General features: G+C 41.3%; 1 protein-coding gene and 1 long non-coding RNA gene across 2 annotated transcripts in view; both read left to right on the forward strand.

Moving 5' to 3' along the window:
- Positions 1–27,000, forward strand: part of camk1da (calcium/calmodulin-dependent protein kinase 1Da) — a 68,955-nt gene that overhangs the window by 15,574 nt on the left and 26,381 nt on the right. Inside the window, exons 2-3 of the mRNA XM_008401450.3 lie at positions 17,146–17,277; positions 24,132–24,206. Of these exons, the coding sequence (XP_008399672.2) occupies positions 17,146–17,277; positions 24,132–24,206 (207 nt within the window). The remainder of the gene's footprint in view (positions 1–17,145; positions 17,278–24,131; positions 24,207–27,000) is intronic.
- On the forward strand, positions 1,885–2,519 carry LOC145550212 (uncharacterized). Its single transcript, XR_014086128.1, has 2 exons — positions 1,885–2,374; positions 2,448–2,519. It is a non-coding gene; the product is annotated as an uncharacterized LOC145550212 (long non-coding RNA).

A 27,000-nucleotide genomic window follows, 5' to 3' on the forward strand; every position in this document is an offset into this window, starting at 1 on the left:
CAGATGTCTACCCACGACCATAAGCTCCATCCATGCGCCTTCTTTTCCCGTAGACTCTCGCCAGCTGAGAGGAATTATGACGTGGGCGACAGAGAGCTCCTCGCGATTAAACTCGCCTTGGAGGAGTGGCGCCACTGGCTGGAGGGTGCCGAACACCCCGTACTGGTCTGGACCGATCACAAGAACCTGACATACTTGCAAGCAGCCAAGAAATCCAATCCCCGCCAGTCTCGTTGGTCTCTGTTCTTTTCTCGATTTAACCTGTCTATCACATTTCGCCCAGGTTCAAGGAATGTTAAACCCGATGCCCTATCTCGAGTTTATTCCCCAGATGACGCTGAGGTGGTCCCAGCTCCCATCCTGCCTCCCAGTTGCACCGTGGGAATGGTCACCTGGGAGATCGAAGACATCGTCCATCAAGCTCAGCAAACAGAACCAGCCCCAGAGTCCTGCCCACCGGGTAAGGTGTATGTTCCATCCTCTGTCCGATCCCGTTTTCTCCAGTGGATACACAATTCTAAGTTCTCAGGTCACCCCGGCGTTAGCCGCACGATTGGGCTAATAAACAGACGGTTTTGGTGGGCTTCCGTACACAAGGATGTCAAGGAGTTTGTTTCAGCCTGCCCAATCTGTGCCCGGAACAAGTCCTCCAATCAACCCCCCGCAGGACTCCTACAACCACTACCCATACCTAAGCGCCCTTGGTCCCACGTGGCCATAGATTTCGTTACCGGACTCCCAACCAGTAAAGGTATGACCACCATCCTCACCATCGTCGACCGTTTCTCCAAGGCATGTCACCTTGTTCCCCTACGTAAGCTGCCCACGGCTGCCCAGACTGCCCTGTTATTAATTAAACATGTCTTTAAGCTACATGGCATCCCGCAGGAAATCCTCTCGGATCGCGGCCCCCAGTTCATATCACAGGTCTGGCGTCAGTTCTGCTCGGCTCTGGGGGCTAAGGTATCCCTCACTTCTGGCTACCATCCACAAACCAATGGCCAGACAGAACGTATGAACCAAGAGCTAGAGACGACTCTGCGATGCCTGACCTCCACGAACCCCGACGATTGGGCCCAATACCTCCCATGGGTCGAGTATGCACATAACAGCCACATTTCTGCAGCCACAGGTCTCTCTCCGTTTGAAGTGGTCCTGGGTTACCAACCACCACTCCTCCCCTCCGACGAGGAGGACCTCTCGATCACGTCTGTACAACACCACATCCGACGAAGCCATAAGATTTGGAAGGACACCATCACTGCCCTCAACAACACCTCCGCTACCAATAAACGCCTGGCTGACCGTCGTAGAACCCCTGCTCCTGCTTATACAGTGGGACAAAAGGTATGGTTGTCCACACACAACATTCCCCTCAAATCTATGTCTAGAAAATTGTCTCCAAGGTTCATTGGCCCCTTTGAAGTGCTGGCAGTCATTAGCCCCTCAGCTGTACGCCTCCACCTTCCCCCGTCTCTGCGTGTCCACCCAACCTTCCACGTGTCCCAAATTAAGCCAGTGCTCTCCAGTGAACTTTGCCCTCCGGCCGAACCCCCTCCACCCGCCCGGGTCATCGATGGCCATCCGGCCTTCTCCGTCCGCCGGATTGTCGCCACTCGGCGACGAGGTCGGGGTCACCAGTTCCTTGTCGACTGGGAGGGTTATGGCCCTGAGGAACGTTCCTGGGTTCCTGGATCATTCATTTTAGACCCCTCCCTTATTAGAGACTTTAGGGACTCCCAGACCCCGTCCTCTGTTCGGCCGCCAGGTGGCGTCCGTTGAGGGGGGGGTACTGTCAGGGTCTGTTTGTCCTCCCCTCGTCCTAGTTTCTTAGTTTGTTTTCCTTTAGTTAGTTTTATTTCCACCTGTCCCTGGAACCACCACATCCAGCAGATGTCACCCATGCTCCACCCCTGAGAAGTGTCCTGGTTCAACCCGGACACACACCTGCAGCTGGTTAAGAGGGCGTGGACCGGCGATATAAGCAACAGCTACACTCCGTCTCACCGCCTGAGTGTTTGCCTACTACGATTCTCCCGCCGTCTCCTAGTTGTTTCCCGGAAACCAGCTGCCCCGCGTTCGTGTAAGTCTGTCTCCCCGCTGTGGATCACCTCCCTCCTGTGTGATTTCCCGACCCTGCCGGTGTTCCCGGTCAGAGGCCACTCCCTGTGTGTGTGTGCGTTATCCCCCCTCGCCGATCCCTCTCCGGGATTTCCCCTTCGGGACGCTACGGGCCAGGAGGCCCACGCCCGAACTTCCCGGAGGACCGCCTGGACGGATCAGGCTCCAGGCCGTGCCCGACATCAGAGCTACTATCGCTCGTCAACGGACTCTTGGCTCGCGCTCCGCTTCGCCCCATATACCTCCACCCAAAGTAAGCTCACCTCAGTCATTTCCTGGAGAAACTCCGCTGAGTTTCCGCTAACCCTGCTTTCTCCCGTTGGCAGTAGAAGAACCGGTCCGCCGATTCGGCTTCGCCACCAGCTCCCTGACTCTTCAATAAACATCATTGTTTCTGACTCGCTCTGTCTGATTGTGTTCTTGCATGTGGGTTCGCAACCTTAAAGCCAACATGACACTATTGGTCAAGCAATTTTTTCTGTTGTGCTCACTATACAAAAATGTCACCACAACTTTTTTAGGGTCTTACCCTAAGACACCCTGGGTAGTAACACCATGTACTAAGTAATATTTGGCAGGCATGCGGCAGGGTCGCCGTGGTAACCCTTAGCTGTTGCCCATCAGATTGTGAACGATGGCCGCCGTTAATGGAAGCCGTGCTGCCGCAGCGCCGCGGCCGACCGGAATACACTCTGTCTTCTCGACAGGTAATTTAGGGCAGACCACCACTTAACACACAAACACAGGGAGAAGACCCACAAGAGAGCAAACACAAAGAGACATGTATACACAACTCCGACTGCAAGAAAAGCTGGAAGCTATGACACACACACATAATAGTGCTGTGAAGTGAAACACACACCTTTACGAGGGACACACACACACACACACTGCTACACCATAGAGGCTTTTTCTGTATTATAGCAGACCTACTTTTACTCAGCCCCATTACTGTACTCAGATCCAGGTGATTCAGGCTTTTAAATGTATTTCTCCTTTGGCCTCTGGAGTTACTGTGCATCATAATTTTATTTTACTGCACAATGACAGTGAAGTATTTTATCTTATCTGATGTCTGTGTTGTTGTTTATGAGGCCTGTCGTGACCCACTTACACAACTTGTCAAGTCGCCCTTGAGTCGAACACATAGCGACATCGTGCAAGCGTACGTAGACACAAATACAACCAGTGGCGCAAAAAGTGGGTATGCACTACATTGGGGCGCCACGCTAGAAGGGGCGCCAAAATGATGACAGGAAAATTATTTCTGTTTGTTATATTCCATGTTTATTAGCAAGGTTATTATAGTTAACTAAAACTAATTAAATAATGAAAACTGAAATTGACAAAGCATTTTTGTGAACTGAAATAAATAAAAACAGTTATTAATGGGTGAAAATTATAACTGGAACTATATTGTGCACTTATGAAACTAACAAACATACTGAAATTAGAGATTATATCTTTCATTTTTGTGTTTATGAATCTATTTTTAGCCTTTCAAACTCAATGTGTCATTCAACGATTGAATAAATTTTTTGAAAATTTTATTTTCTATTGAGTATTCATGTAAGCATAATCACAATACAATACTTTAAAATAATTTGAGGTGAAGGACTCGAAAACGTCAAAGTCATATTTGATATGTACAGCATTTTTATAACACCTCAAGCTGACATAGTTACTTTAGTGTGCTGTAAAATGGCACTGTGTGACTGGAAAAACACATAATACTGCTCCTTTGTAAATTGAAATAATTATTTGGAAACTGGTTTTTGTATTTACTCAAGTTAACTTTATCAATTAAAATTTGTTTGATTTGTTTAACAAAATTTGATTGTTTCACGTCTCATGGATCTCTCGAAATTTATGAATTTAGTTTGCTTCACCATCCATTAAAAGCTTCAGCTATCTGTGTTTTTTTTTCTGCAACTTTTCCCTTCTACAGTTTATTCTTTCACTCAACTTTCCATTAATACATTTCGCAGACAGTACTTCAACCTGTAGTCCTCAAAATGAACAGGAATAATCTCTGAAATTGACTAGTGTGTGTATAGTGGAGATTATGGGGTGTGTTACATTTAAATATCAAGAAAATTCAATGTGTAAACTGATCATGTTGAGCTCTTATGTTCTCAGTCAGCTGCTTTGGTTGGACTAAACACTCCTGTAGTTTATCTTGGGAGTTTCTAATTGACTAATGAAGTTTGTATGATTTTGGGGGAGGACAATCACATCATCCCCCCTACAGCATTAATAAAGCCTTGAGTCACTTCTAATAAGCCGAGCTGCTGCCGGGTACATTCCACCAAGTAGCCTTCTGCCACTGTTTACACTCCCTTCTCGTGTGTGTGTGTGTTTCATTTGTGCGTTTCCGACATTGGAGGGTGATTAGATGAGTTTGTGTCTGTTGGACTGAGCCCAGTTAAAGCTTCCTGAGTAACTGGGAGTCTGTACTTCTGTCTCGTTAACACCTGCTCCTCCATGTGTGACTTCGTCGGGGTGTGACCACGGCTTACCGCAAAATGTTTGTTTTCCTGCAAAACAGATGCAGCAAAGCTGCCGTGGGGGGGATTTAAAGCGTGACTACTTTAGGCAGAAGGAAACGCATGTACGGGCATGACGGTGTGGCTCGGTGGAAACGGTAACGCTTGCTTTAATCCTGGAACACAGCTCTGGATACATGGTTAATCTGTGAAATTTGTTTATGGGTTATTCTTTGCTGACAGGTCTGTGTTGTGCATATTTTATGTTTTTAACTGACTGAGAACAGTGGTAGATTTTTATTATAGGCCATATTGTTGGTTGCCCAGGGTGTTATTACAAAGGGGGTCAAATTATTTATTTATTCGAATGTGATTCTGCCTTAAGTATTAGTTTAACAAATAGTTGCTTCTCATCCTTATATAGTAAAACTCACAGAGTGATGTATTTCAAACTTTTATTTTTGTTCATTTTGACGGTTAGTGGTTTTTAATTAATAAAAACCCCAAATTCAGTTTCTGAGAAAATCTAAATGTTATCTCAAAACTATAAAAAAGTATTTATTTTCCATTAATGTGAGTCTAATATAAAGTATGTTGGCATGCTCTACAATGCATGCACTGCAGTTAAAGTATTTATTTTATTTTATTTCTTCTGAAACTAGCTATGAATGTTATTAAATCATAGGTATAAATAACCTTATCAAACATAGGCCATGTGGGCAGTTGCCCAGGGTGGCATTAGAAAGGAGGTCAAACAATCGAGAAAAAAAGAAGTCAATTACTTTTATCCGCCTGCAGTTGATGAGATGTTGGAACTTCCTGCTTGATGACAAAAACACAGATACTATTTTATTTCCTTGGGAAATGCACTACATTTTATCCAACCCCAAAATTTACAGAAGTTCCAATATTTTCATCAACTGGAGGGCTGCAGAAGAATTAGCTCATCCTTAGCACCATTGATTCAAGAACTTCCATTGTAGATAATTGTCTGATCTTGTCATGAGGGCTTGTAGTATCATCACAAGTGGTTATTGTCTCGATTTAATTTCTAATGGTTTTGCATTGCATGTTCATTTAAACAAAACTGGCTCTGTTAGTGACTAGGAACCCCGCGGTGTTGCTACCTGGAGGTCTGTGAGGATGTCAATCCTGTTTGTGTTTTACAGTAAAAGCTAAACTCAAACTATCCAGGTTACACACCTAAATGCTTCTTCTCAGGGCTGATAGCATAAAAGGACTATTTACTTTCATCTCGCCGTCAGCATCTTCACTCCAGCTATTAGAGCAGGCGACCTCCGCCGTGCCCTGTAATGTGTCAGGTCAAATCTCTTTATCTTCAGCTGTAGCTGCCTCTTTTTTACTCCTTTTCTGCTTTTCTCACCGCTCCCCTTTCCTCTCCTTTTGTTCCTCCATATGCCTCTCTCTCAGCATGACCTGAGTGTGAGGGTCTGACGCTGCTCTGCTATCGCCAGCTTTTATCTTTTGCTGTGTATACGTTCCTGTGTCTAAGTACAGTTACCACATCAGCAGTGCCCACAGGAACCAATTTGTAAAAGTTAAGCAAATATTTTTGACTCTTGGATTCATTTCATTTTTTTTTTCTTTTTACTGATCATATTTTTGTCATTCGCCGTCATTGTCATGTGGACAGTTGTAAATGCTTCACCCCAACTCTTAACTATAGAATTGTAATGTACTGATGAGTTGCGTTATAAGTAATAAATGTGATTCCCACATTTATTTGTGGATATCACAGGTATGTGATGACCATGGTGATGGATGTCAACATATTGAAAGTCTCGTGAAATCCCTGCGGTGGTTTGCACTGTTGCCATGGAAAAAGCCGTACCTTGGTGGCTCAGTCAGCATGGTGGATCTGCGTCGTGTTGATCTGAGTAAACATAAAAAATCCGAGGCGACGCCTCACCCTGTGCATCTGTACCGTTCTCCTGGCCCTCGGTTGGCGTTAATTTCATCAGGATTCTTGTCAAGTCGGTGAATAAAACAAGTGAAATAGAAACAAGTCAGTGTAGCATAATCAGGACATTACGAAATGCAGGGTAAGGAATTTAAACAACATTCCCACTACCAACACTGGCAACATGTTCATGTCTGTGTGAGCTGTGGAAACTTGTCAGGTTTGGTTTCTGACATTTATTAGATGGTGAGTCAGATTTGGTAAAACTGTAAATTAAGAAAATTCTGTGTATGTAATGTGAGCTTCAGCTGTCTGATTTCTTTTTTTCTTTTTCTTGGCAGACCTATGAAAACACTGTTGCAGTAATCAAAGTGACTAAAGATAAACGCTTGGATGAGTTTCTCTAGATCTTCCTTGAAAATTAATCCTTTAATACTGGAAATACTGGAATACTTCAGGTGATAGAAGGCCGACTTTGTAACTGTCTATATGATGCTGAAGGTTCAGGTCAGAGTTCATTTCTACTCACGGATTTCAGTACCTGATCTCTAGTTTCTAGCTGTAGTAAAGGAAAATGTGCTTTGACTCTACATTGTTTAGAGTCCTCTTTAGGTCAAATGATAATAATAGTAATAATAATAGCTTCTATTCAGCTGAAGAAAGTTGTGGCTTATCCTCAGTTAGATTGGTTCTAATCATCTACTGAGCACTTGAATGGGTTCATAGTCATTTAGTGACATACAGGGATGTTGGACCTGTTGCCCAGGTGACCCTTTCTCTGATAAGCAGAAGGCAATGGTTGAATAGGAGAATGTAGGAGGTGAGAAAACCATCACAAGGCAATTTTATTCTTTTAAGGGGCAGCATTTTGTCATAATGTTATTCCCTCATCATAAACATACCTGGAGTGTTGCCTTGATTCTTTCATTAATTTTTGAGAAATCCCTTAATCTCCTTTGGCAACCATTCAGCTGTGCAAAACGCCTGGGTGAACCTTGCTTCACCTTTGAGGAAAACTCTCCTCCTCCATGCTGTCGTTTCCTCCCCTGTGACTCCCCAACTCAGCTCCTTCAGACTAGTCAGCAGCAATTAGCAACACCTGGTTGAACTGAGCATCAACTGAGCTCATTATACGAGCTACTTCTCAATGCAACTCTGGTAAAAAGGTTTTTAAAGGGTTAATAGAGAAGTCAAGCTGTGATGACTTCATGAAGGCACAGTTTTGAAAGAGCAGGAGCTTCTTAAAGAGACAAAGGCCCAGCTTTATCTTTTAGCCTTTTTATACTTGATTGTGCTATAAAATGTCAGTATGTGCCTGGAAAAAACATTATACTGCCTCTTTAGGAAATGAAATAATAGGTAGGTCTGATATTAAAACGTAATTTATCTGAAACATCTTAATGTAGCAAAAACAGAAGAAATGTGTAGGAATGTATTACAGCAGTAAACCTGAACCAGGGAGAGCTTTACTTTGCCTACAGATTGGAGACAGCTTTTGTCCAGATAGACTTCTGTTTCTCTAAATCTCCGTTTTGGGTTTGTCTCAGGTTTTGGTTTTACTCTCCTCATATCCTGGCATGCAGCTCAGGTTTTTTTTTTCTTCCACCATTGTATTTGTTTGGTTTCCTTTCAGCTGGTAGGGACATCCTTCACTGGCTTGCATCTTGTTCAGCTTGCGCTCCAGCTGCCTGTTGGATGTGGCGGCACAGCAGTCAGGAATTTCGGAGGGAATTCTTGTTCGCCATCTGTTCTGAGGTTTGTCATTCTAATAGCAGAGAAGACTCATCAGACCTTGCATTTCAGCGCTCGCTCCCTCTTGTTTTCATCTTCTGCTATCTGAGCCCCAGTTAGAATACAGACTATAATTGGCGCTTAATTGCTGCCGTGGCAACAGTGGGGTTTTTTTCTTTTTGAGCCTGCGAGCTCCGCTACCAAACCAATATAGTGCGCGCACACTTTTCCGTTCCTCATTTCCATCGCGACTTGTGTTTTTGGTGCAGGGATAAAAGGTAGTAAACTTTTCCTACTAGTCACGCCGCTCTTTGTGCCTGTGACATATGTGTTTGCATTCTGCTCCAGTGCATTTACACACCAGCTGTAATAAATCCCCGTCCATCACGCCTTACCTACTGTTGCCATAGTGATTCAGATCAGCAGCTTTCCCACCTGCCGTTTGGAACACCAGCAATTATCCAAACATCATTTTAATCCATTTAAAGTCCAATAAATTTGAAAGTTGAGTCACATTTTCCATATTATGCTTCTCTCTTCTAACCAGTAGAGCGGATTCCTGTAGATTTAGAAACCATTAGGAGTTCTGAGTGGGAACAAAATGTGTCTGGGTGTTGTCATAGCATCTTTTTAAGGAAACTAGTGGAGGTTTTATGAGTCATTGTGTTGACTTCGTATTTCATGGAGTCAATCTGGAAGGTTTACCAAAATCGATAAATGGCTAATTCAAGACATAGCACCGTTTTTTTTGTTGTTTTTTTATGACAGCTTGGTCACATTTTCTGTGTAATGATAACACATTCTGCTCGACGTTGAATTGTCTCAGTAATTATTGCAATAAACAATACTATTGTTCTTTGGAGATCATTTACCGTATTTTACCGTATTTTCGCACTATAAGGCGCTCCTAAAAACCTTCAATTTCCTCAGAAGCCGACAGTGCGCCTTATAATCCGGTGCGCCTTATATATGGATCAATATTGAGCCACAACAGGTCTAGCAACTACGGTAAGCAGCCGCCGACTTCATTTTCGTCCGTAGAAGAATAAGCGCCGTGCATGCTGGGATAGTTGTCAGAACGCTGGTTTGTAATCTATTAATAAAGTTTGACTGACCTATCTACCTACCGACCGTCTAGAATCAGGTCGTCTGCAGGTCATTTAGCACAACGTTCTCCATGAACATGCTGTGTGCGAACGGAGAAGGGTGACCATCGTCCGGCCACGCCCCAGCCCAGTCGCGGAAGACTCTCCTCGCCAACCCGAGTCGGACGGTTTTGTTGACATTCCCGTGAGTGCAGCTCCATCTAGTGGATGCATAACGTAACTCGAACCTCTACTGTACCGTCTATTCTATGTGCCTTATAATGCGGTGCGCCTTATATATGAAAAAAGTTTTAAAATAGGCCATTGAAGGTGCGCCGTATAATCCAGTGTGCCTTATAGTGCGGAAAATACGGTACACGTAATACACTGATAATGGCATAATAATGCAAGTTCACCCTCTAAACTTTAATTTCTGTAAGGAACACTTAATACTGGAACTGGAGGATATTTTAAATATCCAGTAAAACAGAACAGCCAAAAACGAAAAATAAAACAGCATTAAACACAAATTACAATCAAAAACATTAATAAAATGAACTATGATGTAAAGAAAACTTCCATCAGAATGAATATTATCGGGTTCATATTAATTTACCATGCAGTTAACTGATTAATTGCAAAATTTGAAAAAAATTCTAGATTGGATATTGTTGACAATTTGGCCAATCCACCAGGGCAGATCTATTGATTCTAATTCTATGCTTTGTGCTCAGAGCGATGTTATGCTTTATTATTTATCTTACATTTTATTTAGAAATTATAATTGCACTTTCTGAGCCATTTGAAAGAAGGTTTCTTGTATTTTGTTTTTCATATTTGAGCAAGATAATCAACTTGTTTTGTCCGTTTTAGTTTTTTTATTATTTATTTTACATTGGCTGTTGTACTTCTGATTGCAGTGATTGAACAAATGAAAGTTGTATCGTTTTTACATCTTTGACCAAGCTTGTGAAACTATTAGTGTATTTAAGTGTGCTGTACTGGTGCAGAGTTAACACATAAATTGTAGTTCAATACTTCTATGTCTGTGTTTTTTTTAAAAAAAGGGAATTGCTTCAAGTCCATTTCAGCTGTTTTTCTTTATGAGATCGTATTGGACGATATTAAACTGCAGATATGGATATCAGTGCATTGTTAGGTACAGTGGAGGATCTGTGATGCTGTGGGCCTGTTTCTCTTCCAAATGCCCTGGCAACCTTGTTAAGTAGCAACAATAATAATCGAATTGTGATTGTTATGCAAATAGACACACCCCTACTTACAACCCTCCATTGCTATTGAACTCAAGATATTCTACATAGAAGAGTTCCCAAAGCTCTTAAATCTTTCCATTCTGCTGTTATTCCCTTCAGCTCATTTTTCCAATCTGCCTCGGGTTTACCGTACTTGTTTTTCCCCTCTTCGAGCGCATCCTAGGAAACGGTAAATCAGAGCCTTCTTGTCACCACGACGACACACACCTCTGGCAGACCGCTTTGTATTCAGGGAAGATAACGGTGTGCGTACGTGTGTGTGTGTGCGTGTGTGTGTGAATACGGGCTCTGACGTTAGCGGCGAGCCGCGTGATTGTCCTTGTCCACGCTCAGTCATTATCGGACCTTTTGCTGTGACGACGTGTGTGTGAACGACCTCCATTCAGTGGCTCCCATTTGTGCTTTGATTAAACTGCTAATTATTGACGGGGCAGGAGCACACCTGCTGAGCTGCATACGTGTGTGTGTGCGTGTGTGTGTGTGTGTGTGTGTGTGTGTGTGTGAGCCACGTTAACAGATTCTTTCACAGTTGTCTTTGGGTAATGTCTCCTGTCCCTCAGTTCTTAATGATTGTTGGAGATTTTATTGTCAGGATAAGACTGAAGTTGTGTTTAGACTTAGCAGCTACGCATCCGGTTACATCTGGAATTCAGCTAGTTCATCTTTTCAGAAGAACAGTTAAACATGGTGGTGGTAGAGTGATGGTTTGTGTCTGCTTTGCTTACTTGCTGTAATTGGTGAAGCCACGAACGTCTCCTTTAGGACGTTCTCCTAATGGAGAACATCAGTTTGTGACCTTAACTCTAAGCACACTTGGGTTCTGCAGCAGGACAATGATCCAAAGAACACCTCCATTCTGAACCACAGTAAATTAGTCATGATTCTTATGGGAATCAAGTTTTTCGACACACCCTCACTTAAAACCCTCCAACCCTATTGAGTTAAAACAAGAGTTTCCCCTACAGTGATTGAAAAGATTATTTAGGTTTCCATGCAACTGTCATGCAAAATTTAAGTGGACTTTTGAAATGTGGCTGAAAAGCAAAATGTGAATTCGGCGTAATTCCATCTACTGGTATGGAGTAAATCAACCAGGCTACACAAAGCATAACTTCATCAGATGTTGATATTACGCATGGATGTAATAAACAGGAAGCAGATGTCTCAAACTAGCATGGACCACACATCTAAAAAAGATGAGAGTCCTGATCTCCGTGGTGAAGGTTTGGACTTCAAAATGTCTGCGTTTCGTGTTTCCAGTTAGGCACAGACCCTCTTCTGGATCTGGATGGGAGCATCCCACCACATACGTCCCAGCTTAGAGTACCTCTCACCGGCCACTGTAGTCTGCAGCTCTCCCCTTTGTCACAGAGGTTTGAACTATGAAGTTTTCACTTTCTTTCTGTGCCTCTTTTAAGCCACAGACTCACCAGTGGATGTGAGGATTTGCTATGTCAGAACTTGATTGGCAAACGCCTTTACATCTCCCCTTTAGCACTGTAACTCTTTTTCAGAAAAACCCACAACCACCTGAAGCGAGTGTTAAAACCTTTTTGGTGATATTGTGTTAGTTTTTTTCAAATTTTGCCATTTTCTATCAGCCTCTTTAATGCAATACTTCAACATTTATTACAAACGCTCGATGGCAGTCTTTACCTCTACAGGTGGCAGAAGCCAGTATGAGGTTTAACTTTTTATTTGAGGCTAGGTTGGTTTGGATAAATGTCTTTCTTTAATGAATGAATGAAATCATCATTTTTGAAACATTTCTGAATTCACTCTGGTTATATTCATCAGACCTTAAAATTTGTTTTGTTGATCTGAAACATCTGGAATAATTGGACTCATATATTTTGACGCTGAGGCGTAATGTCTACCAATGTTCTCTTCAAGAAATATCGAGTCACAGTCACATCATAAAAATCTAGGAAGTCAAACATGAATTAGATGATTTCAAAACCTTTTTTTAATGTTTTCTTTTTGAGTGGATGGATTTCCAGCTTGATGTTGACGGCTGCTGTCTGTCCCCACGTCAAACGTGTCACTTCCACCTCGTCGGCCGACTCCAGTCTCTCCCTCTCTGTGTGTGTGAGCATGTGTGCGCCTTTGGAGACAGACTGTTTCCCTGTTGGATACGCGCTCCATCGCGAAGCACTCTCGCACACGCCGTTGCTGCCAACACTTTTTCTTTTTCTTTTTTTCCCCCTGCAGCAGAGCAGCACTGACACAATTACACAGGTTCATAGAAGAGGGAATTCAATCACCATTGCCGTAGGTAACAGCAGCAGAGCGGGGACTTCCAGCCAGTCCAAACATACGTTGAAGTCGGCTGCCTGTCCTCCAGTCAGGTGGACCCCACCGGTCCTTCAGCCTGTTCTTTGGAGTTGCAAAAGCAAATGACTTCCAGGATTGAAATAAAGTCAATTTGTTCTGATCGTGCTTCTGACATGCTGCCGTAGGCAGTTTTTCCCTCATTCGCATTTTCCTTATATTGCTTCTGTATAATTGTGTGATTTATTGGGATTTTCTGTGCATAACTGTGGAAGTGGAAGAAAAAGACGATACATCTGCATACACCTGATGGACAGGTTTCAGCTGTTCTTTTTCTAAATGTATTTTTATTATTATAAAAATTTATTTTATATTAGGGTACAAGATATACATCACATTAGTCATTACATTAGTGGAAAAAATATAAATTAGGGATCCAGAGTGCATGACGTCACGTTGCGTTGTAATGTGTATTTAAGCATTTTTAGAGGGGGTTTCATGTAGTCGCAGGTTTCAGCTGTTCACTAGCGGTTCTGGTACCCGCCTTATGAAACACCAGCGGTCCACTGTGTGTCCTGTTACTGACGCAGCAGCCGAGTGGATGAAGGTGTCCTGGTCAGATGAGTCCAAAATGAAGCTTCTTGAACAAATTCCAGTTAATAAATTCCAGTTATGAGAAAAAAAGATGTTCGACAAAGTCCTGACTAATTGTAATTAGCAATAAATATTCAGCTTACATGTACGTGGCTGAGTTAATAATCTCGCTTATTAACGTGATTGAGTTAATAATAAAGAGAGAAGACTCGTTTTGTGCGTTTTCACAGCCTGAGGACCAGATGTGCTCTTTAGTTTGTTTGTATGACATTTGATGCTCATCCCAGGAGGCAGCAGGCTAGAAAGGCCGAGCCTGGGAGTGTTTTTTTTATCTTCCATGACTCTCATGTTTGCTCTCGGCTCCCTACCACATCAGAGCTTATTGTTCACTGAACAATATTACTTTCCCCATAATCAGCTTTGGTTTTGGCCTTGAAAGGAATATAGTTTCCACTACGTGTTCGACTCCCTCTAACTCAGCCTACGCGCAATATTTTATAAATTTTTGTCCAGAAGAAATTGAGTAATGGGTTCTACACTTGTTCACTCTGAATCTATGAATCAAGAATTACATATTTTTCCAAACAAATCTGGATGAAACTAAACATTGACTTTTATGAAATTCCGGATTTCTAAGACGTAATCAAACAAATACTGCCTTCGAGGGCATCGTGATTTGTGTTTATTTGTTATTTATTTTTAAAATAAATTTATGTAGAAGGAGCATCAGGAACTAGATGAAACACCTTCATTGTGTGTGAAAGCAGACGGGTGTTATGGTACAAAGTGCTGACTTGGCATGTATGCCTAAGGTGGAACAGTGCATTTATCAGACAGTGGCCACTGATTGTTTCTGCTTCATTTGTTCTGTAATACTCTGCTGTCGTCTGCAGAAAAAGTCGTGTTTCCATTACAAATGTGTGCAACATTTAGTTCACATTCCTCTAATTTTAAAGAAACAGAGTTGAGAATATCCAAACTGAAACTAACTTCACCGCAGCGTCTGCACTTGCTTCAACCTGCATTATCCTCTCAGTTTCTACAGTATTGTCAGGACAATGCTGTAGAAAATCTGCACAAACTGAGATAACGCTTTGCGCAGCCTGGCTGATTCACTCCAAAATCGGGGAGTAAATGGAAACGCCTTACTTACATTTTCCAGTTTTTTCCCTCCGCCATTTTAAAAATTTGATGAAAATTTGTACGACTACGGAATGGATAAAAAGCGAGAGTGAAATTTTCACTTCTGTGTTGGAAGAAAAATGAAAACGTTTTCATATGGACAGAGCTGAAAACCTATACTGTCGTATTTCCTTTCTCCTTGACCTGTAAACTGACAAAACTCAGCAAAGGTGGTAAAACAGATCTGCGGCCTTGGAGAGAATACATGTCTAGTTAGGAAAAAGAAGAAGAAAAAAGAAAGAAAGAAAACAAGTACTAACAGCCTATTCAGCTCCCAAATCTGTTTCCTTGCTAACACCTCGGAAACAATTCTGCTGCCAAAACTCAGACTGTGAAATTCCAGCCTCCAAAACCACGACAACAATCTGTGCGAAGCTCTGTTGTGATTCTGCTTTTTTCATCACACATAAATGCCTCCTTTATCGTGCAACACAAACATTAGAGAAAGAAAATAATGATCCCGACACAAAGCGCAAAGGTAAACAGGTTGCGACGCCTCTTGTGATGATTAATGCTGCAGCTGTGAATGCCTCACAGCCACTGAGGGCGCCCAGTCATGTTGCTCCCTCTCCGGGGGTAATGAATGAAACGCTCCGAGCTTTGTGTGTTGTTCTGAGTGTGTGTGTAGGCGTGTGTGTGCGTGCGTGTGTGTGTGTGCCTTACAAATTGCACGGGTCGCTCGTTTTGTTGGCCCTTGACGTCACCAGAACCCCAACATCCGTTATCGGTGCTGGCAAGTGTCAGCATGTATGAGTCAATTGAAGTAATCTTATCGGTTTGCAGACAGTCCACCTCAATCGCCCAGGGCAACAGGCGCTATGATCACTTGTCACTCTGAAAGATTTGCAAGAGACTAAGGGAGATTGGCAGGAGAGGCGGTGGAGGTGAGAAGAGAGAGGGAGTCGTTACCAAACAGACGGAAATACGCCGACTGCAGCAGGGCGGCGACAGGCAGCGGGTCTGCGTTGGCATGCGGGCACCGTGAACACGGCTCTGCCTGCAGGCTGATGGACAGCTCGCAGAATGCGCCGCGCTCTGACTGGCTTCGGGGCTTTCTGCTAGGCACACACACATTGATGCAAAAGAAAAGAGAGAGTTCATTCACAGCAGCCGCTTTTCACTTTGAAGGAGAAGCCGAAAACACACGCGCGCGCACACACACACAGGACCAGAACACTCACATTCACCAAAATAAACTGTGTACTAGTATCTACCAATAGCAAACTCAAGTTAAATTTGTTTCACAAGTACACTGCCATTAATTAGTTTTGCCTGTTGAATTACTTTACATGAGATCAGGTGTGAATTTTTTTTTATTCTTTATTTTTTCACTAAATGTAGTTAGTCTCACAAAAAAATACGAGTGTGACATGATTTTGACTTCTGAAATGACTCAAGCGCAGCATTAGCCATGCTAAAAATCTTCCTCCATTTAGCCAGGCCATTACCTTCCTACACAATTCCTCTTGATTCTCATCTCCCTTCAGTGTTCCGTCTGGTATTTCCCCCATTGATTTTGATTTCTCTGGTTACATTTCAACCAGACCAACCAGAGAACAGATGGATGATTTGAACAATTAAGGTGGGAGTGTGAGGAATGGTTAAGATCTTTTATTGCTAACAAAGATGTTATTCAGTTCAACATCTCAGTGGTTTATGGTTGTTTTCAGCTTATGCAATTTCTGGTTAGCTTCATAGCGTAGCTGACGCATTACAGCCATCACAGCTAAATGCTAGTGATTGGTTAGAATCAGGTCCAGTTGTTTCAAATCTCAACAGAGTCCACGCCTCCAGGAAGGGCCCAGACCCTCAGAACAAAGTGAAACGTTGAACAAGAGGCCGTTTTTTGGGTTTTTTTTTTTTACCAAACCAGTCTCACATATGTATACTCCCATGTTACCTTGGATTTCTACAGAACGTGTAGACAAATTTTGTCAGAAAGCAAGGAAATTGAAAGGCTCTGGTTAGATTGTTAGCTGAATTCCTGCAGTCTGGATGTTCTCCCGCTGCGAGTTGCTGATACACCGAACAGATGTAAGAACAAGGACGGCCGAAAAGAGATAAGGGCGCATGCATCGTGTTTACTCTGATACGCCAGCGAGTCTGAGGGCAGATCAACAAAGGAGCCAGCACTCGCTTCAGGCAGATTAACTCGCAATAGGCTCATCTTCATTCATCGCCCCGCTTGTCAACACGACACGCACACACACACACATTCACAAAACACACACACACAGAGGGATCTTAAGAGCTGAAAAACACAGACATTTGCCCTACTGCCGGTGCTGTTCTTTTATGTCGTTAAGAAAGGAAAGTCGAAAGTGTCACATCGGTGCACATTCACACAGCAGTGCAATTTTCCGAATATTTTTGATGACTGGATAAACATTGCACTTGTCGTGAATTGCATCTTTAGGAGAAAATAGCTGAAATCATGAAGCATGAGATTGAAATGGAGTGCGTTTCCTTTGTTCCATCAGAGGGGCGTTTTCAGAGGTGGTCCTGGCCCAGGAGAAGCTGACCGGCCGCATGTTCGCCGTCAAATGCATCCCCAAGAAGGCTCTGAAGGGGAAGGAGAGCAGCATCGAGAACGAGATCGCCGTGCTGAGGAGGTGAGCGCAGTCACACCACCACACACACACAACTACTGGTTACCGGGGCAACTGTGGATCTCCTCTGTTACTTCCATGCAAAATACCCCCCCACCCCCCCACCCGCCTCCATACATCCATCTATACATCCATCTTTCCCCTCCCCTGTCAGCCCTCGCCCGCAGGTCACGATGCACAGCTCAAACACACATCACACACACCAGGGCCGTGCAGCTACGCACACACAATCATATCAAAGAAAACTGAGTTATTATTTAATTATTTTTGACCTGTTGTGTAGATGTTTGGGGAGAATACTTGTCCATTTTCTTTTAATTTTGCAAAAAAAAAAAAAAAAAAAAAAGCCGTTAGATTTCTAAGCAGAAAACAGAGAGCCAACGAATCAGTTGTTCTTTAACTTAAAACGAATGAAATTTTGCGACTTGCTGGACTATTATGTTTTGCAAGTTATGTTTAAATACATGAAGATATTTACAGAAAACAGAAAAAAAAGTCAGAACTAAACAAGTGGACCCAATCCGTCTAAAGAAACCAAGGAGATACATTTTTACTGAAAATAATAAAATCTAATATTTTATCAAAGTATAATGAACTATATTCAATTAGTAGAGTGCTGAATCATTATAAATATATATATTTTTTGTAATTATTAGTTTTACATATACTTTGCCTTTTTTGTGTTTATAGATGCATCAATATGTATGGTTGATTTATACTTGGTTGCTTATGGTGTAGCGAATTGACTTTTGACAGAAGGGGTAGATTACAGACACGCTGCATGTTATTGTTTACATTCGGATATTTTGCGAATGCGCACAACCTTTTAGGACGAAAAGATGATTCTTTTACTGGCCATCTATAGCTGCGCTGTTGTGGTAGAACAGTCCCGTTAACAAAATGAAACCTGGAAATGTAGGTGTTATCAAATTAGAAAGAAAAAAAACCAGTTGAAGAACAACTAAAAACCACTCATACTATTCTTTTATCTCGCTCTCTGTATTGACTACACATCACACAGACGTGTTGCTATAGCAACTAACTGACAACAACTCCACTAACGTATCAGGATCCAACACCAAAAAACATGCAAGCATTTCCCACACAAAGAACAGAACATTCAGTCTGTTACAGTATTATGTTTAAACCTTATGTTTATTTTGCGATTATTAATAAGTGATCGTCTGAACACAGCAGTGCTTGATTAGCTAATTTAAACACCTGCTCTACTGTTGATATGTCAGAGAGTTGGTGTGTGTGTCGTTTAGGTTTTTACTGAACCTAAACACACTCAATTCCACATCATATCTACACCATAACATTGTCAAAGTCAAGCTAGCATAACAGCTCTCCCTCGCTATTTTTTACATTAAATATTTTTTCTGCCCTTGTTATCTAGTTGTTGTAGTGTTGGTAATTAATAGCAATAGTGTCCCATTTTATTTTATATATAACGTGTAATTTCAAGAATTAGCGTGTTATGTTGGCAACTTCATACCTAAACCAATGGTAGTCTGAGCAGTTTTATGCCATCCAGCAAGATATGCGCAAGTGTCTTGTGTAGATACAAGATTTTTTTTCTCCCAACTACTCCTTTGAATTCAAAATTTTCATTTATTTCGACATGTTTATTTTAAACTATAAATGAATTAGATAAATAATTAAATAAATGATTGTTATTTTAATATAAGGCATGTTTTTGCACAATGAACCTGAATAGCTGTGGGATCAATTCAGGCCTCAAATCAGAAATCTGTTCGTTGTGAATGGACAGAGCATCACGCCTGCCGAACCTCCAATTAGGGCTCCATATCTCCCAATCCAGCTGTGAGAACAATAGTGGATCTGAACGCTCTGAGCATTGGGGACAAAGACAACTCTCCCTCACCACCGGTCCCACCGCGGTTAGTGTCACACCAGCCGCTGCCCGTTGCACATCCTGGTGGCACCGTAATGACAGAAGATGTCTATGTTTAGCAGCAGAAAGTGGCCCCAAAGGCAACGCCAATGCGATGTGTAATTTCAGCTTTTGAGGCTGATGCCGGGAAGCAACACAAATGCCACGCCGATCATGAACGCCTGAATGCAGCTCATATTTGTGTGTGTGTGTGTGTGTGTTGATGTATAAAACCGTGCAGAGCAGCTTATGTTTTGACACATATCATATGCGGCTAGTGTGTGTCGGTCTTTAGTCGTGCAGTTCAACTCTGCCAGACTCAAGCTGTTCTGCTTTTGTGTGGAATGTGTGCGCCTTCAAAGACAGGAGTTTATTTTTCACTCGTAGCCCCAGGCATCAAATATAAATTAAAAAAAATATCTTTCAAATCCCTGTTTAAAGATTCCAGTCTGTGAGAAAAAATAATTATTTCATCCTTTATATGCTTCAAATAAGAGGAGTCAATTAAAAATGTATTTTACTGGTAAGGCTAACATGTATTAATAAATCTTGAAGGTTTTCACAAGTTGATTAAAGCTACAGTTGAGCATATTGGAGTGTAGGAACTTTCTAAATGTGTGCAGAAGATTTGAATTAATTGGATTGGTCTGAGTTTCATCTAAACCCATATAACTGGGCTTGAATTGGACCTTGCAAAGTGCTCTGAGATTGGATTCTCTGTAATTTGGTGCTCTATAAATAAACCCGATTTTATCGATCTGGAATTACAGGGATCCAAACACACATCTCTGCTGGGTGTTCATGGGGTTGTAAGTATGCATTAGACTTATTTACCAGATACATTGAGGGAAATATTAGATTCCTTGTTGATTTTGATTGTTTCTCTACGTGTGTGTGTGTGTGTGTGTGTGTGTGTGTGTGTGTGTGTGTGTGTGTGTGTGTGTGTGTGTGTGTGTGTGTGTGTGTAAGTAATTGTGGTTCTACTTTAATGTAACAATATCAGCCAGAAATACATTTAAAAAAATAATAATAATAATTTGAGAGTCACTGAGGGGAAATTGTGGCTCAAGTAGATTCGTTATCTATTCATGTGGAACACAGATCAATCAATCAGCCAATCGACTAATGACCTCGGCTTAAAACAATACCTTTAACAGAATTTATTTTTTCATTCCATACCATAGACCAAAGAGCTGTCAAAGGAATGCTAGGAAAGGCTAAATATGGTCTTTAGAGGAGTTATTCCTGAAGGAGGCTCTGTGTTTGCACCTTGGCGTCTATCCCCTCCGTAACACAGCCAAAACAATCTACCACTAGAGTCTTGGGGTTGAGATAATGGGCCTTGCAAAGATAGGTAGTTGTACTGTACTGTGCCAACACTGTGACCCCTGTCTGTCTCCACGCCATTGTTCCAGGTTCATACATCATTCCATTCAGTTCATGAGCTCTAATACTTTCACTTTTCATACTAGAAGCAACCCATAGGTTACAAATCAAAGATTTGCAGTAAAATGTTGCTCTGATGACATCTTCCTGAAATGATTGCCTTATCCAACAACTACTACTAAAGTCACTGATGTAGAGATACAGAAGGTTATCGGGGTTCCTTATTAGTCCAGCTGAGATAAAGAGTAAATGAAAGGTATAGATAGGCACTTCTCTATACAATCATAGAGAAGTATTAAAGTGATGCACTTGTGTATGCTGTGACAATAGAGAAGTATGGTGTAATTAAATATGCTGAGGTTACTAATTTGTCTCTACAGAGGGACATTAGAGAAAATTGTAATTGCCAATAGTAATAAGAGAGAGAAAGAGATGCTGACATTCATTTCGATAAATGGATGTTATTACTGCAAATGGTTCAGAGTGTCCCTATGTGCAGTGTAAGACACTGGGTCGCCTTTGGAAAATCTAATGGATTTCTTTACAGCTCTAAACAGGCAGATATTATTTTTGCTCTATAAAGGACAAAGCTTTGCTTTTTAATTTAATTCAGTGCATTCATCTCAAGGCAATTTACAAGGCAAAATGATCCATATAATGTCTAATTATTAAGAATACAAGATGGTCCAAAATTAGTTCACATGAATCCTACACACAAGTCAAACACATTTATTTACATTTTACACAAAGTAATTTAATTCATCCAGAAGATATTCACACACCCTCACTTTTTCCACGTTATATTACGTTCAGTTTGCCTTTTAAAAAATAAAATCCAACTACCCGCTGTTGACAAAGTTAAACCATGCCTTTAGACATTTTTCTAAGTGTGTTAAAAATGAAAATAATAGCTATATCAATATTCACAACCGTTCATTTAAAGTCTGGGGTGGTTCACCACATCAGGAGTTCTCAAACTTTACGAATTATATGAAAGTTTTATGTTTTTATATAACACCATCCACACCTTCATTTTCTGCGCTGTGGATCCAAACCAAAAGACTTGAGATGTGACTTCAACTGTCATTCTAGCGACTCACAATTTCACATAATTCTACTTTGTGATTAAATTTGACCGTATTTGACTAAGACTCAAGTCAAGCCTGGTACGTCTTGCCTTGGGACTCGACTTGGTACTGCCATGTCTTTACTTTGGAATTGACTCAAGACTTTGGAGGATAGACTTACTGTTTAGTTGTGACTTACAAAAATCCCTTGGTCCGAGCTTTGAGTTCAAGTATCAAAGTCTTTTACTTGCGAGTGGTAGTATGATGGAGTGGGAATAGAATAGACAGACTTGGACCTTGGGTGCTGTAGAATGAGTGCTACTCTGGCCAGGTACCAACTTGGGGTCCCACAGAATGAGGTGGAGAGTCACTAAGTGGAGGGGTCTTTACATTTCCATCCTGGACTTGTTACCTCAGGCACATGATTGTAGATAAGTGGAGGACAATGAACCAAAAACAGAGACATTATGATATCTAATTCCTGGAGAGAAATTTCACAAAAATATTTGGAATTGTTTCCAGGGGATTGAACGTCCAACTAATGAGTCCTTCGTTGGCCAAGCACTTGGGGATCAGTTAGTAATTCAGTCGGTAACCATCCAGAAGTCATGACGCACTAGAATCATTTCTACTGAGATTAAAAGATCTCAGAATAGCTAAAATTATCCATTCTGCCGAGGGAAAGAGAGGCGAATTATTGAAGTCAAACAAATGGTTTAGATGTGGGGTTTAAGAGATTTCCAAGGAGATTTATTGGTCTTGAGTTGCTCTGACCCAACTGTTGGGTTGTTTCTGTCCACTCTACAATCAGGACATGTTTGATTTCCATACTTATCCAAGACGTCCCACGAAGAAAACAGGTGAAAAACATGACAAGGCTGTATCTTCCCTATTGGAACAAACGGTTAGGCTACCATGCCAGTTTCTCGAGATAGAAACAGACTATAAAGCTCCGCCACAACAGCTGTTACAGGAATCCATGAATAAGAGCAGCTCTTAGCAGCACGGAGCCTGAAATGTACAAGAGGCTTTTTGTGAATGGACACTGACTCTGGTCTGCCGTTACACCCAGACTTTTGTCTGTAGCTCTTCATTATCCCGGGCAGGGCTTATATCCACGCATTATTCCCATTCAACCTGCACTCATCTGTGTGTTTGTATGTGTGTGCGTGTGTGTGTGTGTGTGTGTCTGTGAGTCGTGTCTTAGCTTCGTGGCTCATCGCTTGCCTGCTGTCACAGAGATCATACACTCTAATAGGTGGTAGATGCCTCACCTGCGCACCTGTTGTGAATGTTTGTGTTAACATGTCATACCTGGGGGAATTACCTCTATTTACTATGCAGAAGATGATCAAACCATGCGCCCACATAAATTCAGTCGTGATTTTACCAGCATTAAGCTATTAGGGTAATGAATGTGCACCACACACACACATGCACGCACACACACACACACACAGAGAGAGATACACACAGAACTATTTGAAAAACCCTCATCATGCTGCTGTAACCATGGAGAGTTTGAGGGAGGGAAGTTTGAGGAAATTAATCCAGGATGAAAAGATTTTTCATTCCGATTTCAAAGTGTTTGCTAGCCGGGTAAGTCAAAAGAATGAAAGTGCAGAAAGATTTCAACTTTAAACAAAATCACAATCTACATTTAAAGCTGCAGTATGCAGTATGTATTATTAAAAAAAAAAAGTTTTACATGTTGTTTATACTGTCACCATGCCATTACAGTATGAGAGATCATCTGTGAAAGGATCAATCTCCTCCACCTCCTCTCTGAGTTACTGTTGCCGTCTGTTTTTTCTTGGGAGCAGAGCATTTCTTCAACTAACCAGAGCCAGGAGGAAAGTCTTAGTGCTGTCAATCAACATCCTGTACTCGCTGCTCGATGAGCTAACGGTGGAGAAGCAACTTACTGTTATCGTCTATGGGCATGCGTTCACAACAAGCTGTGTTTCAACAAATGTGTAGAAAAATATTTTTATGAAAGTTACTTACATAACTTTAATATGTATGTAACTCTTAACATACATATGACATTTTAACAAGAATTAAGTCTGTTTTCCATGTAGTCATGCTTTTTAACTGGCCATCTAGCACACATTGTACCATAATGAACAACTGCATTTTCGTTTTTTGTACGTTCTACTTTGTGAAACCACCTTTTGCTCTATTTCCAACTACAGCTGTTTTGTGGTGCTTCTCTATCAAATAGGCACATCTAGAAATTGTAGCTTTTTCTTTGTATAAAAGTTTGAGCTCCGTCAGTTTGGATGGGGAGCTTCTTTAAATAGCAATTTACAAGCTATGGAACAATGTCTAAATTGGTTTGGTCTTTGGGCCTTTCTAACAAATGCAAGGTTTGATCTAAACTGTAATATTGTAGTTCTAGGTGAACCTCTGAAGTCTTTAGCAGCTTCTACAAGTGTAAGGAGGACAATTCAACGGATATTATATGAAATAAAGAGCTTTACTATCGGTTTGTGTTTGCTTTGCAGGATCAAGCATGAAAACATCGTTGCTCTGGAGGACATCTATGAGAGTCCGGACCACCTCTACCTAATCATGCAGCTGTGAGTTAAACTTCATGCTCATTTTGCTGTGTGTTTTCTCAGAGGTGGTGCAATCGGTTGGTGGAGCTCTAATAAAGGGGTCTTCCATCTGTTTTAGTCTTGACTGAAGCTTCCTTGCACCCATGCTTTTGTCCTCCTTTGCGTTCATGTTGAGGAACATTGCAAGCATGTCCCATTTAGATATTTAGGGATTTGTTGAAAATTAAAGTAAAATTGCGTCTGGTTAACAAATGGAAGCCTTCCGCCCTTCGGTGGAAGGTTAGAGCTGCTTACGTAGGAGGAGAAGTTGATTTGGAGTTTTGGCACTGAAGCTGGAAACGGTCCTTCTGAGGATTATGTAAGCGTAGCTGTTTCCAAGTCATTGTCAGCGGATTATCAGTACAGTCACAACATGTCTGGGTTTCAACGCCACCTTTCATAAAATCGAGAAGTCCACCCTCACAATAAAGGGTAAATAAATGCTGTATTGCACTTAAATACTGTACAAAATTTTTTTTGTTCAGATCCATCTTTTCACATTGATCATTCCCTCTAGTATTTGACAATTTGTGATCTTTTTGCAATCGTATTGATTAGATGGAAGGAAATTTTCTTTTTTATATCTTTTCTGACTGTTGAGAGTGACGGGTTCTTTCACTGAACATTACATGGGATATTTTTGCTTGAGTCCCTTTTGCGTTTTCTGTGACTCGGACAGTCCTTACAGTACAAATCAAGCTTTTTTATATCGCTCCTTCAGCCAACTATTACATCACCTGAAGTCCTTCTCTTGACGATCCTCCAAAGGTTGTGGCTTTAGCTAAGCTGATAAGCTTCAATGTTAAACCCAGTTAACTGAGTACTTCCGTTTCTAATGCGGATACTCCCACCTGTTGTTTCCAGAACGTCTCGGCTTGCGTTAGAACGCCGTAGAATGTTTTGTTGTCCATCATTGTGTCTCTGTCATCTGTTAATGAATGAGTCTTTCACTTGGGTCCATGTGTCCTCTCCTTTGTTTTTATAGCCGAGGCTGCTGTTGTTTTCTCATCGGGTTTTCCACTATCAGAGAGATAATCAGCGTTGCACATGTTCTGTTGTCCGGATGTTTCCAATGAAAAGCTCTAAAGTTCTGTAGTTAGACAGTTGGAGACAGAGAGCGTCTCTTCTTGTCTTCCATCTCTACATCTTCTTTCCTCTGTCCCACCATCTGTCCCTTCTTTCACTTCATTGCTTTTCTTTTTCCTTTTTTTTCCCTCACACCTTATTTTCATCTCTATCACCTCATGCTTTCCCTCTGGCTTACTTGCATTTCTTTATTACTTGCCATGTTCATTTTTGTCCCCAGTCGCCATCTGTTAATGGAACATGGGTTAGTTTCCATAGTTACAGGGTCAAAGGTGAGCAGTGGGTATTGACGCTGCAGAATAACATCAAAAAATGAGGCTGTTGGAATTTTCTTTTTGCTTAAGACGGGAACTGGCGCCATTTCAGCTCATAAGGGGGGAAGCGGATGAATGCTGCAAGGACGTTTTGTACTCTCCAGATATGAATGAATGAAACTGAACATGCAGTAATCGGATGAAATTAAAGATAACAATATGTGCAAATTCAAAGATGTGATACTTACAGCGCCTTTCCCTCTTTTGTTATGGTTTTTCAGCCAGCCACTGGTCATTTGTGCAACTCCAGAGTATTTTTTCCAGCTCCAACAGAATACTTACAATAAGTGTATTTCAGAATACCTGAAATACATACTGAAAAAAAGAAAATGGAGCTCCAACGTATAAAAAACTGAGGTAATTTGTTACATGTAATCAAATTAAGTTGGTCAAACTTAATTTATTCATGTTTGTTTAACATGACAATTTAATAAACTTAATATATTTACTTGGATAAACTTAATTTGATTACTTGTAACAAATTAAATAATTTTTTTATTTCAATCCAGACCCATCTACTACAACATAGACATAGACAGACTATACTGTCATTTCACTGCACAATTCAAATGTACATATTAAGCAACATTTTGGTGCAAGACTCCAAAAAAGTGATAAATTGATAGTGATAGGTAAGCAACAAATGAAGCCATATTTTCCTCACAGAGGTTTTGGCAGCAATGTTAAGGGGATAATTCGCTCCCTCTAAATGAATTCTCATGTTGCCTTGTTAAAACACTCTCTGTGTAAATTGGTGCTACTGCCAGACAATTAAATTGATATATTAAGTTTCTGTCAATATGCAAATTGAGATGCGTCCATCACAGTTTTTGAAGCTAATTTTGATTATTTTTGTTACACCTTGAGCTGACACTACCAAATCTGATGTTAAGCTAGCAGCAAGAAAAGCATGTCTCTTTTTTTTGTGACTGAAAGTTAAAATCTGTTCATAATTAAATGTTTATTAAAGATAAGATGACATCCAAGGCAACATGTTGTGAAACTTGGCTATCTTGAATTGTTCAGGTAAAAAGTTTCATGGAATGGATGTTGCTTGCTACTCCTAGACCCCGCACATACACACAGAGATGCTACTGGATGGATTTTGATGGAAGTGCTACTGAAATGTCACAGCAATGGCCCAGTGATACTGTTGGTTAATCTCATGATGCACTACTCACTATCTGCATTAATGAAGATTCAGCACCTCCACATACCAAATGCTTGAAGTGACTCCAACAGCAGGGATGACCAGCCTATTTTTTTAAATAATTCAGCGAAGAATTATTTGACTTATTGAGGGTAGACGACCGTTAAATATGGAACAAAAATAAAAACACCATGATGTCACAGCAAAACGTACAATGTCCTGATGA

The sequence above is a fragment of the Poecilia reticulata genome, chromosome 23 (genome assembly GCF_904066995.2).
Source record: "Poecilia reticulata chromosome 23, P_reticulata-male-v2, whole genome shotgun sequence".
In the NCBI taxonomy this organism is placed as follows: Eukaryota; Metazoa; Chordata; class Actinopteri; order Cyprinodontiformes; family Poeciliidae; genus Poecilia; species Poecilia reticulata.